Below are 16,184 nucleotides of genomic sequence, written 5' to 3'. Positions count from 1 at the left end.
CACTAACGTACTTCCTGACAGCGAATGGGATTTGATTTGCAAAATAGTACTTTATTTATACATTGATTATACTTGCGTCATGATTGATCGGGATGAACAATTCTCATTAAAAATAAACACACGGATATGCCGTGATATAGATTCATCCATAGAAAGAAATCGTATATCTCTGTTCTCTTTGTTTTCCTCGGTCCTTGTAGTTTTGACCGACTGTAAAGGAATCTGAGACAGTCACGAAAACAACATGTACTTTGAGCTCCAGTAGTTTTGAAAGTTGATCGAATTCTTGTTTTGCCTTAGAACAATGTCCTCGTAACATAGAGATAGAAGAACAGCCACGAGGAATAAACTTCAAGGCAAGAATTGATCTGAGTTTTTCTTTTTTACAATGTTGAACGAAAATCAAATAACAGTCTGCTTAGGTAGAGAAATAAGTTGCCTTTCTTCTGTATTACATTGATGCCCATTGACAATCCGGAGAATAAATGAAGACATAACCGGCAGATCTAATGTTCAAAAAAGAGGCATGGAGAAGAAACACTAGATTTAATAATAATTTTTCTGCGGTGAAATACTGACTGCGCTTGATGACTGGATGCGTGCCACTATTACCGATTTTTTTGCGTGGCTTTATTTAAACGAACCAGTATTGTGCTATTGTGATAATCAACCACATATTTACATATATTGATGCAGTTGACAATCAGGTGCTTATAGTGTCCGTCAGTAAACTGTGTTTTAATAATTTTAGCAAAAGGGTATTTTGTGGTTACTTCTTTTAGTCTGGTATAAGAAGTTTGGTTTTGGAAAGAAGCCAGCATTTTATTTTTCTACCCAAAACTCCTGGAAATTCAAACTAAAAAATTTGAATTAAATAATATAGAAATATAAATCGTCTTTACTTAGTGCAGGAAGCAGAAAAATTACCAGGAAAAAATAATGATATCTTAAACATAATCTAATAAATATTATTTTGTGGATAATATCTAATATAAGATATCTCTTGTAGTGTATACCGCTATGAAAGCGGAATTTGTTATAATTTATACATGTCGTGGGAACGACGCAATAACGTGTAACTGGTTTTAATAGAACGCAGAAGCAGCTGCAAATACGGACAATACCAAAAAACTTCACATCCACAAGTAAATTTATTTTTCATAACAGATAAGTGAAATTACGACAAGATAAATTTCAACGTGGCAAGAGTAAGTATCATTTATTTTTTCACCATGGAAAGGTTGATGTTTCTTTTGTTAGTGGTTGTTGTGGTTGTGGTCGTAGGTAAGCTTTGAAAATAATAAGTTTGTTTTGTTTTTACGCTCCGCTGCATTTTTTAATCACAGCGTAACATGCTTGCATGATTTTTGTGCTTTTCTCTCTGCGTTCTGATTAGCAAAATTTTCTATTTTTCTCGCCTTAGATTTTTTATTTTCTTTTTTTCAAAAGTTTTGCCAAAAATGTTTTTTATGTGAATCTTGCGACAACAAACAAACAAAAAAAAAACAAAAACATAATGTTATGCCACATTAACTTGAGTCACAACGTTGTAGACAAATCAGCTTTTATTTATCCATCATAACTTATAAAATGCACGGAATAAAAAGCATATAAACAAAGAGGTCGAAGTAAAGTCTTTTCGATCTATGCAATCTTTAGTAGACAAATTTTTTATGGCTTTAGACATGTTTTTACTTTCCTGCATTTTCTCTGTTGAATTTTTTTTGAAAAGTTGCCCGTAAAAACATGTATTTTAAATAAAATTAATACAACTATCTACAGGTGAAGCTCCTCCAGAAAAATGTACAAGAGCTTGGAAAAAGGTTGGATGTTTTCATGACCGAATTATACCAGATCGTCCTTACCCCTACGAACTTGTCAACCATCGTGATCCAATCAGTGATAACTGGGATGGCCATCTACTTGATTGGAAAAAATGGCCAGAGTCACTTCACGCGTAAGTTTGTTAATAAAATCTGTACATAACTTCTCACAAACTCGTTAAAGTTGGGATCTAGTTTCTTTTACCGTTTCTCAGGTGTGTATATACTTAAACTTGGACTAACCATAACCATCTCTTTTTGTATATACATGGACTAACTCGTGTTCATTGATACAAGCTACATTTAAGGGGCGTAAAAGTAATACCTTTAATCAGGGTAATTTCATGAGAAAGTACACCCTTTTTATAAGCAACATCTTCAATCAAGTTTCAAATGTTTTAAAAAAAGGAACATTTTTCACGTTACAACAAACTTTGTAGCAAAGAGACGTTATTTTGTAGACTGGCTTGTAAATGTGGAAATCTAACTCGGGCTAAAGGATACAAATATTTTGGTCTTCAATTTTATGGTGAATGTTGGACTGGACCTAGTGAGATGTTTTATCGAGACGGAAAGTCGGAGAAATGTATCGGCGTCGATTTCCGATCATGTGACGACGTTGCAGAAACTGAATGCGTGGGAAAACAATTCACTAATTACATTTACAGATTGGAAGAAGGTAAAGTTTTCTGTGTTTCGATTTTTACATGGGCGTTGTTTTGAAAAAAGCGTAGATTACCAACAAGTTGCGAACATACTATCATATTAATGAAATACAGAATACTTTATGTCATTCCCAGGGTGTCTTAGCCCTGTGCCGTTAACAAATTCCTTAAGGGAACTTGTTAAGGAAACTTGTTCAATATGGGCGGTAAGTACGGGTACGTAATCAGTTGTTTACAACGCCTGTTTATTATTTTCTTACAGAAACCAAAAATGAAGAAAAAATTCCAGGTGGATGGAGTGATTGGAGCTCATGGACTGCATGCAGCGCAAAATGCAACGGTGGTATGAGATCACGTGAGCGAGTGTGCAACAATCCTGAACCTCAAAATGGCGGAGCTAACTGTGAAGGAGAAGCAGAAGACGCTGAGGGATGCAATGAAGAAGCATGTGAACCAGGTATGTTAAGTTACGTCAACGTTTCCATAGCAACAAGACTTATGGAGTGTGACTTTCTTATTCTTATTATGTTAATTTTATTTTTAAGTTTGTAAAAAGAAATTGGAAGTTGGAATCATCTTGGATGGATCCACGAGCGTAACCAGAAACAACTGGAACAGAACAATTGACTTCGTCAACAAATTTTCAGATGAATTTGTTGTGAGTACAAATGAAGTTCACTTCGGTGTGCTGCACTTTGCCTGGAGAGCTAAATTAGATTTCACCATCTCTGATGAACGATACTGGACACCAAAAACATTCAAGGACAGGGTTAAAATGATTGAATACCCATACGGTATGAGCATTTCAAACGATTTGCAGTCAAACCTGTACATAGTGCACATGTCACATGGCGGATTTTTTTAACACTAGCAGAATCGTAGGTGTCTGCTATGTACAGGTTTGCCTGTATGCTGATGTTTTAAAATTATGAAATAACTAATACTGAATTTACGGTGAGAAAAATTTGTGTCACAGCGCGTTGTGGCCATAATTTACCAAGAGGCGGTAAATAATCCAAATGCGACCTTGTTTGATGTCTGTTTTTGACTTTTAGGTGGTACTAGAACTGATCGCGCCCTACAAGTTGCTGAAGAGAAGTTTTTCTGTGAGGCTTGTGGATTGAGAGAAGGTGTTCCAAGAGTTCTTCTTGTGTTGACCGATGGGAAGAGCAGTATGAACTCCCGACCTATGCCAGATGCTAGCAGAAAATTGAAAGAGGTACTTGTATTTTTAAGGGAGAGTTAGACAAATTTTTTTCTAGGAAAAAGATATTTTCTTCACACAGATTCATATTTTCTATGCTCTCCTTCATTTCTATCAGGAACTTAACGTGAATATCATGACAATCGGTGTTGGAAAAGAAATCAACGTGGACGAGTTACACGAAATCGCATCCTATCCAGAAAACGTGTTTGTTTTGGAAGGTTATGCGTATTTGAAAGACAAGCTTAACGCATTGTTGAAGATGGCTTGTAAAGAAAGTAAGTAGGGATAGAAATTTCATCTTCTTGATATTGTTGCTAGCGAGTTGAACTTGAAGTAGCGTTGTATATTAACCTTGTACCCAGGGCTTCTTAGATTAGGTTTGAAATAAAGTTTCAATGATTTTCATTTTCCATCTTTTTTTTTCTTTTCTTTTCTTTTTTTAATGTATTATTTCTCAGTAAATGAATTTTTAATTATGCGTTTTATTTTACTTTTTAGGACATTCCTAATCCGTGGTATATGAGAAGAAAAGTATTAAATGAATATTCAACATTTTAGTAAAAAAGTTACTCCAAATTGTACATATTTATATATATCGTAATTATTTTGACAAGAAACCAACAGAAAATTATCTACAGAAACATATTTGTGTTATTTAGTGTTATTCATGTGTTAAGCTCCTAATTTCTGGGCGAAAATAATTTGTTACGTTGTAATAAGAAACCGACTCATGCAGCTTCCATCTTGTTAATTTTACTCAGACTAAATTCTATAAGGTTTCTACTTTTGCAGTCTTCAAATCTAAGCATGTTTTTCGTAAAGTAAAGAGTTAATTCTAGTTTATTTTTGACTCGCTTGTAATGCTTGCTCATTCAGATATTTTGCGCAACTCGGTTTAACCGCCTTGTTTCGCCATATATGGGCAATTATTGTATCGTTAATATACGTACAGTTATTTTCGTACATACGAAATCTCGAATCATGCCACGCATCGATGCCTGCTTTTAACACCAACTGGCCAACATAAGCATCGTCGATTTTTAAAGGCTTTATCCAATCATAATGCGGTATTATTTCTTTCACTACATCACGTGACATTATAAAACCTCCTCCCGAACAATAGCGAGGATAATAATCTCGTAAATATTCCGTCCTACTTACGCCGTATCGACCGTTACGCATCACACCCGAAACGGACATCATGTGACCAATATAAAGCTCTTTTCTCGGTAGGTAGGATTTGTTAAAAAAGGTCACGAGAGTGTGTATGTTTACAAATATGTCATCATCACCTTTTAGAACGTAATCGAATGAACATTTCTCGTGTATCCATTGGAAACCGATCATTATTTTGTACGACAAACTGTAAAAACTTTCCTCCAACTTTTCAATCAATATATCGCCATATATTTTGGACTCCTTTAAGAGGTTATTAGACATTGTTTTGTTTTTAGCATCTCCAATTAAAAACAAAAGTCCAAAAGAAACTCCTCGTTTTTGTAAATAATTTTTCCATAGTGTCTCGCTTGCCCAATTTGAACGGATAACTCTCCTTCGATCAGCATGTGAAGCATGAGATGATATCATTACTAACAGAGTCAAGTTCTTACACGATTTTTGATCTCCATTATTTAAGATGTCAATGTATATATCCTTTTTATTACTAGCAGTGTTAACTGTATTTTCGTTTCTCACAAGAGATTTTTTTATAATGTCAACTTCCTTCGTCAGTGCTTCGATTACACGCAGTAACCGTTTCAATGAAACAACACTATCCTGATGATGTAGCCTCGATTTCTCTTGATAGTCTGCACTTCTTTCAAGCGTGATGATCTGTGATTGGTTTATGATTATATTTTTTTGTTTCACATAGTACATCAAAAAACAGAACAACGCCACTGCTATCACAGCAACACTCACTCTTTGTTTTATCCGCATTTTTGATGATGAAAATTTTACGTTTAATGTTTTGCTTACGATTTGTAAAGTGTTTCAAAAATAAGTTTTAAAGGGTGACGGATGTCGGCAATTAAAGAAGCTATTGTTGGCTTAATTAACGATAATCAGGATATGCTAAATCTATTAACTATGGTGACATCACATATTATATAATTCGTTCGTTCATAACATGACGTCTTTTATGCGTACAATACTTAACCACAGTGGTCGTAAGCTTGTACAGTATTTACTCCTGATAACTTAAAATTTCAAGGAACCAAGAAATAGGTTAAGTTATTGAATGTTAGAGTTATTAGGAGAACTTCATAATAGTTTGAAATATTTAGCGATTTTTTTGAGAATTTTTTTTTTTATAAGAAAAGCAGTTAGAGTTACTGAAAGTTCGAGTCATGGAGAATTTAATGTAAATATACGGGTTTAGACTTTCATTCTCTTTTCTCAAGTCAAAACTAATAATGAAATAAATTTAAGGACATCTCTAAGAAGTTCTTAAAAAACGAACTTTTTATTTACCAACGCCTTCGTCCTTAGTTTGTTATTGACCGGTGGCAAGTTCTCCTACGCCGGTCTTACTTCTTTAGGGTGGGGGGATCCCTGTGAATGGGGTACAAAAATTGAATATTTTTCTCTTTGCGAATATATTTTATTTAAGATTGTACGCTAAAAAGTATAACAGCTTGCTTGGTTTTATAAGAATATCAAAAATCATTTTACGAAGAAATATTTTCACGACTTTAGTATTCACTCGCAATTTTAATTGATTTCAAACCTATTTTTTTTATATAACGCAGTCTTTAATTGAACTTGCTCGTATCAGAGGCTGGCGTTCTTTTTATCATCTATAAAAAAAAAATTACCTAGAAAACCTCCAAAAAAAATGCTTTTCTGTTTTTCCAAAAATGTTGCGCCGTTCATTTTAAGTAATTTCTAGCAATTGCGCGAAGAATTATTTCCGCAAATTGAGCTTTACAGAAATTTTCGCGTGAGTAGGAGAATATTTTTAGTATATCAGGGAAGGACAAATTTGTTTTTGGCCAATAAGTAACCACGCTTTATTTTACAAAATAACTTGCATAAAAAAAACAACATAACAAATCGCAACCACAGACAAAAAAAAAAATTCCTTCCTTGCTAGAAGAGGAGAATACGGCGAAATTACAACGTGACGCATACCTGATGTGGATCAAATAGAAAAACAAAAACAACAACACTATAACAAACAATAAAAAAAACAAAATAAAACAGACGACAAGAACAGCAACACGTCGAAGCATGTGTATCAGTACGACAGTGTCACGTGTTCAAGCAACGACATATATTAATTATGGAAATATTAGAGCCTAACTGCATCACACATCTAAAAGTAAATCAGAAAAAATAATTCATTTGGAAAAATGACATGCGTGTTGAGGGAGTTTTCTAAAGGAAACCAGTCACCCCTGAAATTTTGACAAACTAAAAGATAGTTGGTCAGCGCCGTCAGGTAGCTGATCTTTCATTTCAGTTTGCCTTTTTGTGTTCGTGTGTTATTCTGTCCGTCCCTAGTCAGCTTCCCGACCACCTTATTACCGCCTACTTATTCCAAAGACCGTTTTCCACTTATTAGCCAATCAGGATGCAGGATTCATGAGTTTCCAGAGCTTTATGAAATTATTGGTAATTTTCGTGCTGAGAGAGAGAAAGAGAGAGTGAAAAATTTCATTCAAAGCACGAACGAAACGACATTTTATAAAAAAGAAACTGATCTGATCAGATCTGAAATACAGCTACAATATAAATAAAACAAAGTATATTTATCGTTTTGGCTGTCTGACTGGTAGTTACGTCCCCGTACACTGAAGATCTCGCTGGTTTCGTTGACCATTTTCAAGGCAAGTTATTCTACTTTTCTATTTATTGTTTTATAGCTAGCTAGCTATTTGGTAGCTACCGTTATGCATTTAAGTATTCCCAAACCTCTGCACTGCATATAATGCATCTATGATAGAGCTCAAAAACAATTTAACTGTGCTTTTAATAACTCGCTTAACATTTTTAAGAGGGATAATTTTTCGTGTTTACGATTAGCTATTGATAAGTACACATCTGCAGAAGATGATACCATAAAACCAGGCTTAAAACAAAATATATATTATATTTTAAAAAGATCTTCTAAAATACTGCGAGCTTTAATGATTTCGCAAAACAAAACCGATGTTGCTCAAGAATTTATTGATCTGCTAGAGTTGTGGGAAGATTTGATATTTGGTGATGCAATTTATGAGACAAACAAGAGAAGGGAAGTATTTTTAAGAAAGCCAGCTCAGCTTCCAAATGAAAATGATATGAAAATTATCAGAACGCATATCCTTGATAGAATAGAGACTCTTACCAAAGATAAGTTAGTGTTTTTTACGACTAGCGATTTTGTTGAACTTCGGGATGTCACATTATCAAGGTTAGTAATAGTGAATGGGCGTAGGGATGGTGAGCCTTCCCGTCTTGAAATTTCTGATTGGAATATGGCAAAAAACGATGAATGGATTGACAAACAAAATATGTCCCATTTGGATGAATTTGACAGGATCTTAATGAAGTCTTTGAAAGTTACGTATATAACAGGTATGGGATTGGATTTTTATTGGAAGAGCTGTGGTGTAACCCCTGTATGTTTGAGTTAATAGTTCTTCCTATTCTAAAAATTTTTAAGTTATTTCTGTCGTTCCCAAAAATATAGTTGTCCATTTTTTAAATGAGATATCAATCCAGCTAAAAATTGCAACTTGTAATACACAAAGGAAAAACGATATCGATGGAGCTGTGGTGGCTATTCCTTGACACCTTTAATTGCACTTTCTTTTACATCACAAAATGTAATTTTCAATTCATTTTCTCCTCAAATATGTAAAGGGAACAAACATTTGGTACCTCTTCTAATACCCAAAGAAACAGAAGCTGCACTAGATCTTTTGTCGTCCCCGGATTATCGTAAAATTGCTGGAATTCCGGTAGATAATCCTTTCGTTTTTGCCAACACGCGACAGTCAGAAGATCATACTTCTGGATGGCATAGTCTCCACAGGATAATCGAAAATTTGCCATTAAAAGAGCCTGAGAAGATCAAGTCCACTGCTAACAGGCATCGAATAAGTACGCTATTGGCCTCTATGGATATAAGTCAGCAGGATAGAGACTTATTTTACAAGCATATGGGCCACAGTGAAAAAATTAATCAGACGATATACCAAGCACCTGCTGGGTTAATGGAAGTCGTTAGAGTTGGGACGCACATAATGGATATTGATCGAAGTATGTAAATGAATTATTTAATAGCTATTTCTTCTCACGGAAATTCCATGCGTTAAACTGATGCTAATGTGCTACTTTTTCCATGTTGTATGATAAATTACTACATTTTTCTGTCAATCAGAATAAAACGTGATCACAAAATTGATTAATGTGAGTAGAGTTGGATAAAGAGAAAAATGGGGAAATAAATTGTTGGAATAGATACTTTGTATAGCCAAACGAGCTAATTTTATTTTTAATGTTAATTTTCGATCGAGCCTCACTGTTGTTTTTTTTTTTGTTGAGACTTTTAGCCTCATTTATTTCTTAGTTGTTGCTTAAATGCTTAAAGTTAAGTAAGCAATTATTTTCAATTTTTATTTGAGCTTCTCTAATCTCGTCCCCAGCCTTATCGTTTTATGATTGAAGATTGGGTGGAAATAAGTTAATTTACGTAAAAAGTATTTCAGTGTCTTTTTAATATAGGTTGACAAAATTGCTGAAACTGTAGCATATACTTTTCTCTAGGGTCTTCACAAAGCGTAGATGTGGGTTTCACTGGGAATACCATTGGTAAAAAGTTCATCGCATATCTAAAAAATGATTAATATCGATTTGCTCTTTAAGCTGTTCGGTTTAATTTGGTACCGGTTTAATTTGGTACAAGTGCTGAAAATATGATATATTCTTGTTTTTTAGAGACTTCAGATAACTTAGATGGAGCTTCCACTGAAAGTAACATAGGTAATATTTTTTATGAATCCATTGTCACAGTGCCTAGTCAGTACATGTTATGATGCTTTATACACTGTATATCAGTAGCGTAGTATTTGTCCAACAAATATTTACCAAAAATGGATCCAAATTATTATTTTTTTTATAATATTTTAGTTGTACCTAAACAAAATTCGATTGTGAGGGAAGATCGCAAAAAAAAACTTGGTAGGTTAAAATTATTTTCTAATGGCCAGTTCCACTAACAACTTTAAATCTATTCTTGTTTCTTGTGTAGCTTCCTAAAATGTTACTAGATTTGGTAGAACATTTACCTTGGTCTACACTTTTTTTTTTATATTGCAATAATTTTAAATTATTTACTTCTCAGTCCTAATAAAAATCCCACAAAATAGCTTGGAAAAAGATGCTGTTAATTTACTTTCTGCGCGGTCTGCAATGTTATTTGTTTCATTTCCATATGCTACCCCCTCCCCACCCCCTTTAATTTTTTCCAAACTCAATAAAACACAAACTTCCTTAATAGCTACGCTGTTCCATTGTTTTATTTCTCTTCACATTATTTTGTCCTTTTACTTCTTACTAGATTTTTTTCAAATTTTTTTAGAGAATTTATACATACATTTTGTTTTTACACTTGGTCTTTACAATATTTTTTCATTTGTTTGTTTCAATTTAAATGTTTTGAAATGTGCTGTCAAACATAACTAAAATTAGCGTCCAGGGTTCATTATACGTGAAAAAATTTATAAATCATAACGTTTTATCCTACTAATAACTACGTATACGTATGAATTGTTTATGAATATTGTAAAACTAAAGTAATTTGTATGACGTCAAAAGTATTTCTTTATCTTTTTTTGTTTTTTATGACAAGAAAATTTATAATACTAGTGGTATCACATGAATAATTCCATGTTTTTTGCTTGTTTTTTTTTACATATGTGTCTGCAGCGCAGCTAAAAAATCACGCAGAGGCAGCCATTGCTGCTTTGGTACCATTTTGCGCATAGGCAGACAAAATAGGGGTAATATAAATATAGAGACGTAAATTTAATCCTTATAGGATGATGTATACATACCATTTCGTACTCCTCCGGTAGCCTTAAAGCCCCTCCTGTAGATAGTATATTGTCCCTCTTTTTTTTCCTAAACGATTTACGGGTCTTGTGGCCCCTGAGCCGTTATTACGGAGCGACCACAATAATCAGATTGGTTACTTATACAAAAATGCCCAGATATCTTGGGCATTTTTGAAATTCTTTTTAGATGCAAATTCGAAGTTCTCTGGCTCAGCTTATGTGTTTCATATTAAAAAAAGGTCTTTAATTTGGAAAAAGGTACTGAAAGTTTGTTGCCGTTAAAATTCAGGAGCAGTGGCTAGCTACCTTCGCTGTATACTATAGCTACCTTGCTAACGAGACAGCTTCTTAACCAAATATCTATAAACAACATATTTTATGGCTTTTATAAAACACACCAACCTGTAAATATAAAAGCCATAAAATATGTTGTTTATAGATATGTGGTTGAACAGGTTGTATCTAGTTGTTGTGCTGAATTATATGGAGTATTAAAACTCCATTCCTATCAATTTTAAAATGTAAAATTAATAAAACTGTAACCAAGATAAGAAACTCTTTTTTTGCAGATTAATATTTAGAGATTTTGCAAGATCTTCTCTCGTAAAAAGGAAATTTGATATTATTTGACGATATAAATAATGGGTTAAGTTTGTTATGTGCATTAATTCCAAAAATGCTACTTGGCCATGATATGTGAAAATATGCCGGTGGAGCATAATCAATCGCTGGACTAAAATATAATATATAATAATAGGACCTGTTGATACTTTCTCAGTATCGTAGATTGGCCTTAAAAGAATTAATTTGTTGAAAAGACCATACTTGTTCGTTCTTATTTGGTCCAGATTTAGATTTTTTGTTACAAAATCTCTATCGGCCTTTTTCAAAATGCTTAAACTTTGAAACCTAGAAAGTATAGCTAATACAAAATTATTCTATATGTTAATTCATTTAGACTGATTTAAAAGTTAATGTATTTTTTCGAGAAAAAGGCATGTGGAACCAGGGAATGGTTACCAAGGTTAAACCAATTGGCTTTTCATACTAGCCTTTCATTTATCTGATTAATTGATAAATTAAGAGTCATAAAATATTAAATATCTGAAGTCAAAATTATAATGCACTGAATATTTACATTCCAGCATGATAGTTTAGTATGCGAAATAGTGATAAAAAGCATTTCTAAAAATTACTTTTTGACCTTTTCGTGGTGAAAGACAATGACATAACGAAGGCAAAAGACAATTTATCTGTAAGTGCTGCATTCGGCTTACAACTATACAGGATTAAAATTTGTGATGTGGCAATTTTGCGGGAGCTTTCGTCATTGATTAGGCAATGATCTGCTCAAAAAAGCGCAATACAGTTTGCGTTCTAGTGCTACACTTATGTACAATCCATGAGCCTGGTTACTATATCAAATAAGTTCATTATGTTTACATACATATATATTAATTAGCCCACATTAGATTTTATAAGAACACGGCCAGCTTGTCACCAAAATCTTTAAAAAAATAGACTCAAGTATTGACATGCAACATTGGTTTGTGTACTCACTCAAAAACAGCAATGAATTCAAAAATATTGATATAGATGGCTACCAGCTAGGTAGCTGCAGTACTGCAGGGGAAGAACAAACCCGTCAAATATGGTTGTCAGTTTAGCTACCTATATAAATTTCCTTATGCCATGTAGAACTAAAAAATCTTATCTTTTTCTAACATGTCTTGAATGACCCATTTTAAACTTTAGCTGGGTTTTTTATCCACTCCATGAAATAAATTGACCACCATATTTATTGTGTTCTTATTTACAAAAAATTCCCGCGCAGGGCTGAAATAAGTTTGTGCAGGGCAATTTAACGTTTAAAATTTATCTTCAAGGCATAATATCATAAATTATAAGCTATTATGTGATCAGCCTGTGTCAGGGCCTTTTCGTCGTCCTTGGGAACGAGGTTGATTATCATTGTATTTCTTTGTCTGTGTTGCAGAAATTGTTAACACGCCTGTTATTCTTGTTAACTTCAGATTTATACGAAGACAGTAGGAAATACTGCAAACGCCTAAGATCACTTAAGCCAATCTCGTACAGAAATACGTGTGAAGCAAGCTGCGAAGGTACTTCAATTTATATTAACTTAAGACATTATAACAGATGCACTTTTAGAAAGGAAAATTCTGGGTAAATAAATATCTGGTAAAAATTTTACACAACAAAATTTACTGATAGCTTTTAAGATTTAGGATAACGACCACATTCCTAAAACAAATTTAGGAGAATATACTGAAGCTAGTGAGGGAAATGTCAAACCTTTGACAAAACAAATATAATTCGAAAGTTAAAAGTTGCATACGTACAGGGAAAATTTGTTAATAAAGATAATTTTCACTCTGATATGCTTATCACTTTTGATATCAGTTTCGTTTTCATTGGGAAGCAGTAGCGGACGTGGCAGCACTTTTTATTGCAGATCCGTGTCCCACAAGTAAAATTAGACCCAATTTCACCTTACGTGTACTGCAGGTTTCTCATATGTGTGCATCATTATTTTTTTTCATTTAATTTTGCTATGCAGTTTTCTCTTTTAATAGAAACGCCCTATGAACCAGTACAGCATACAACAGAGGAAATTATCAAAATAATCCGTAAATATTTATTTTCCAAAATACTATAATTTTTTTCTCAAGATTTTTAGGAAAAATTGTTTAAATGTAAAAGAGAATTTAAATATTAAATTGTGTAATGAGGACTGCTGTTTTGATTTCGTTTATTTTATGCGTTTTCGCAATCATTTAAATGTATATTTATGTTGCTGTTTTTTTTTTACTTTAGCACGAAAAAATTTTTCTTGGACGGAAAGTTTAATTTCCAAATTTGATGCGTGCTTTGGAAAGTACGCACGCCGAGAAATGGAAAACCCAATGCCATGTAAGGCTTGTTATTAAGTTACAAAAAGTTGAAACCAGCTTGGCATACAAACACAACTTGATTATTCTGCATCTAAGACGTAAATGTCTTATTTTTTAAAGTTATGATTAAAACAAAAATATGTTTGATTTTTTTGCCTTGGTTAAACAAAACGAAGCATTGGAAAGTAACACAGAAGCTAAAAATATTTTTTCCAAGATTCTTTATCTTTGACCTGTGTAAAATCATGAAGGTATTGACGTTAAACTGTATAGCTTAAAAGGAAATAGCACGTTTATTAACTTGCAACGAATCGATTGTATTTCATTTGTTTTGTTCTATTTTTCTTTTAGCGCGCCAAGAGATGGAAGAGTTTGTCAATACAAATAGCTTAAAGATCAGTTTTACTAAAATACGAAACCGCATCAACAACGAGCGGGCAAAACATGATGCCATACGAGAGCAAAATTTGAAGAAGCTGAAGTGTCAATAGCTTTTTTTTTATTTTTTGTTTTACTTTTGTTGCCACATTTTGTTACCCACATTTTATCCCTTAGGACATTTTTGATAACATGTTTGTTTTTCCCTTTTTTGAGCTCCCCTGAAAAGGCTGCCCAGTCTGAAATCTGAACTGTTAAATAAACACCTACCTGCTCAATCGAGCAATAACATTTGTAGTATAGTTCGTCTTCAATGTTTTGCGCGACCACCAATGCAAAGAAGACACGCCTATTTAAGCGACTATAATAATGTCTATTGTAAACCAAAAATTTTGGGCGAAAGAACGACCAGATTTTGAAAAATCTCTGAAAAAAGTCTGTTTGAAGTTTGCGTCTGCAGAAAGTTTTTTCGTCCGAAAATTTTGGCATTATTTGTTTTCCCAAAGTTGTTCAAAATTTAGAATTATATGGGTACGAAAATGTGCTAACTTTACACATTTTGCCAAGGCTGGAGTAAGCAGATATTTGGTTCTCATTAAAGAAATATTCATTGTCAATTAATGTTTGTTAGTTTCTTTTTTGTCATTTCTCTTGATTATTCGGTTGAAATTAGGTTAGATTATCGTATCGCTTTCGTACATTTCTGTCACTCAGTGAGAAAATAAACTTCCTCCCAAATCATAAATCTTTTGTCCTTAAGTGCGCAGTGCAATTTCAATTTGTAATGAAAAATACTAGAGTCTTCCGCAGTTTGAAAAACCCTACCTTTGAATATAACCCCTCATACACACGAATTTTAAAAATAACTCATTTTTGTACTCAGTAGCATGATTTGAGAAAGTTTTCTCGCAAACATACACAATTTACTCAATGCGCAAAAGTGGTAGTCAATCATTGCTATCTCTCTAAGAGTTGCTCCCATCTGTTTTTTTTGGTGTTTTTTTTTGCAAGCGAATTGTTTTAAATTACTCCTTCTGTTTCCTTTAAATTCTGCGATTCGACCTAGCGAGAAACCATCCAAGAAGAAATCATTACACACGGAAATAAAAAAAGCCAGTGACAGGTAAAGACCTTTCAAAAATTGATTTTGTATGTCACAATACAAATGGTTATTTTATAGAATAAAAAAAGCATTAACATTGATTTAACTAGAATATGGCACCATTACACTACAGGAATGTGTAATGAAATCTTTGTGTTCCTATTAAATACCTGCCTCACAGATGTGTTTACCTTCACAGGTGCACAATTTCATCTTCATGTCTAACTTTTTCTGTTGTTTACGGTCATCCTGCTCCCTACATTTACAGCCAATAGTCACCGCTGATACATTCAGAGACGGCACAATTTATGATTCCAATAAGACAGCCTTTTTCAAAAAGATGGAGAGTTAACGTTATATTTCTTGCCTGAAAGGTTGTTCACAGGAACACATTCGTAAAACACGGGCTGTTAAACTGGTGTATGAGTTTGTCCACCTTTCTAACGCATATCTTTCCCACACCCAGAACGAGCGTAAATATCTAAGCCATGTTTTATCTTCTAAGGCTGCATGTTTAATTGGAAAGCGCTTTGTTTATAAAATTTAGAATAACAGTCGACCAGTTTGGTGCAATTTTGTCAACTGCGTATTGTAAAGCAGCCACAACTCAGAATGCAGTATCTGGTTTTAAAACAAGTAAAATTGGTCCATTGAATCGTGATATTATTCCTGATTGCGAAATGCTGATGATGCACGTTTATTAATCAATACCACTATACCAAATATTACCACCACACCTCAGTCATCCTTTGTTGTGCTTTCTTCAGCACATGTTAAAGAACCTTCATATTTAAAAATCCATCGAAACAAGTTTTGAAAACATTGTTCCTGTACCGAACGTTAAAATGCCAGCAAAAAAGTGAGAAATCAAACATAATAACAACATCGCGACATTGCAATAAGTTAGAAAAAAAAAACTATGGTAGAAACGTGTCAAAAACAAAAGATAATGGCCAAGCTAGCCTAAACATGCAGCTCTCATTGATTTCACTCAATCTAGCCACTTTTTACTTTAATTTAGCAAATTTAACAACAATTTAGTTGGAAAAAA

The 16,184-nt window shown here is 33.4% G+C and overlaps 3 protein-coding genes across 3 annotated transcripts; 2 read left to right on the top strand and 1 right to left on the bottom strand.

Moving 5' to 3' along the window:
* The first annotated feature begins 1,146 nt into the window (after nucleotides 1-1,146).
* On the top strand, nucleotides 1,147-4,336 carry LOC130644885 (coadhesin-like). The gene is made up of 8 exons (XM_057450663.1): nucleotides 1,147-1,284; nucleotides 1,783-1,957; nucleotides 2,285-2,502; nucleotides 2,751-2,945; nucleotides 3,034-3,282; nucleotides 3,544-3,707; nucleotides 3,811-3,970; nucleotides 4,194-4,336. Exons 1-8 carry the CDS (start codon nucleotides 1,233-1,235, stop codon nucleotides 4,202-4,204), a joined length of 1,224 nt encoding a protein of 407 aa, XP_057306646.1. The 5' UTR covers nucleotides 1,147-1,232; the 3' UTR covers nucleotides 4,205-4,336.
* A 199-nt stretch (nucleotides 4,337-4,535) lies between these two features.
* LOC130645972 (beta-1,3-galactosyltransferase 1-like) lies at nucleotides 4,536-5,633 on the bottom strand. Its single transcript, XM_057452101.1, has one exon. It carries the CDS (start codon nucleotides 5,631-5,633, stop codon nucleotides 4,536-4,538), a length of 1,098 nt encoding a protein of 365 aa, XP_057308084.1.
* A 3,333-nt stretch (nucleotides 5,634-8,966) lies between these two features.
* LOC130645971 (uncharacterized) lies at nucleotides 8,967-14,144 on the top strand. Its single transcript, XM_057452099.1, has 6 exons — nucleotides 8,967-9,665; nucleotides 9,813-9,863; nucleotides 12,772-12,861; nucleotides 13,336-13,389; nucleotides 13,577-13,672; nucleotides 14,005-14,144. Exons 1-6 carry the CDS (start codon nucleotides 9,599-9,601, stop codon nucleotides 14,142-14,144), a joined length of 498 nt encoding a protein of 165 aa, XP_057308082.1. The 5' UTR covers nucleotides 8,967-9,598.
* Nucleotides 14,145-16,184: the final 2,040 nt, after the last annotated feature.

The sequence above is a fragment of the Hydractinia symbiolongicarpus genome, chromosome 5, assembly GCF_029227915.1.
Source record: "Hydractinia symbiolongicarpus strain clone_291-10 chromosome 5, HSymV2.1, whole genome shotgun sequence".
Lineage (NCBI taxonomy): Eukaryota > Metazoa > Cnidaria > Hydrozoa > Anthoathecata > Hydractiniidae > Hydractinia > Hydractinia symbiolongicarpus.
The sequence above is the reverse complement of the archived record's forward strand: the minus strand, read 5'-3'. Positions and strand labels throughout refer to the sequence as shown.

Bases quoted from the DNA above. Each gene is read 5' to 3' on its own strand.
- LOC130644885 (XM_057450663.1), top strand. From the start codon at position 1,233: ATGGAAAGGTTGATGTTTCTTTTGTTAGTGGTTGTTGTGGTTGTGGTC. The intron at 1,285-1,782 runs GTAAGCTTTGAA...AACTATCTACAG, and splicing joins TGTTGTGGTTGTGGTCGTAG to GTGAAGCTCCTCCAGAAAAA. The intron at 1,958-2,284 runs GTAAGTTTGTTA...GTTATTTTGTAG, and splicing joins TGGCCAGAGTCACTTCACGC to ACTGGCTTGTAAATGTGGAA.
- LOC130645971 (XM_057452099.1), top strand. From the start codon at position 9,599: ATGATATATTCTTGTTTTTTAGAGACTTCAGATAACTTAGATGGAGCT. The intron at 9,864-12,771 runs GTAGGTTAAAAT...TGTTAACTTCAG, and splicing joins AGATCGCAAAAAAAAACTTG to ATTTATACGAAGACAGTAGG. The intron at 13,673-14,004 runs GTAAGGCTTGTT...TTTTTCTTTTAG, and splicing joins AATGGAAAACCCAATGCCAT to CGCGCCAAGAGATGGAAGAG.
- LOC130645972 (XM_057452101.1), bottom strand. From the start codon at position 5,633: ATGCGGATAAAACAAAGAGTGAGTGTTGCTGTGATAGCAGTGGCGTTG.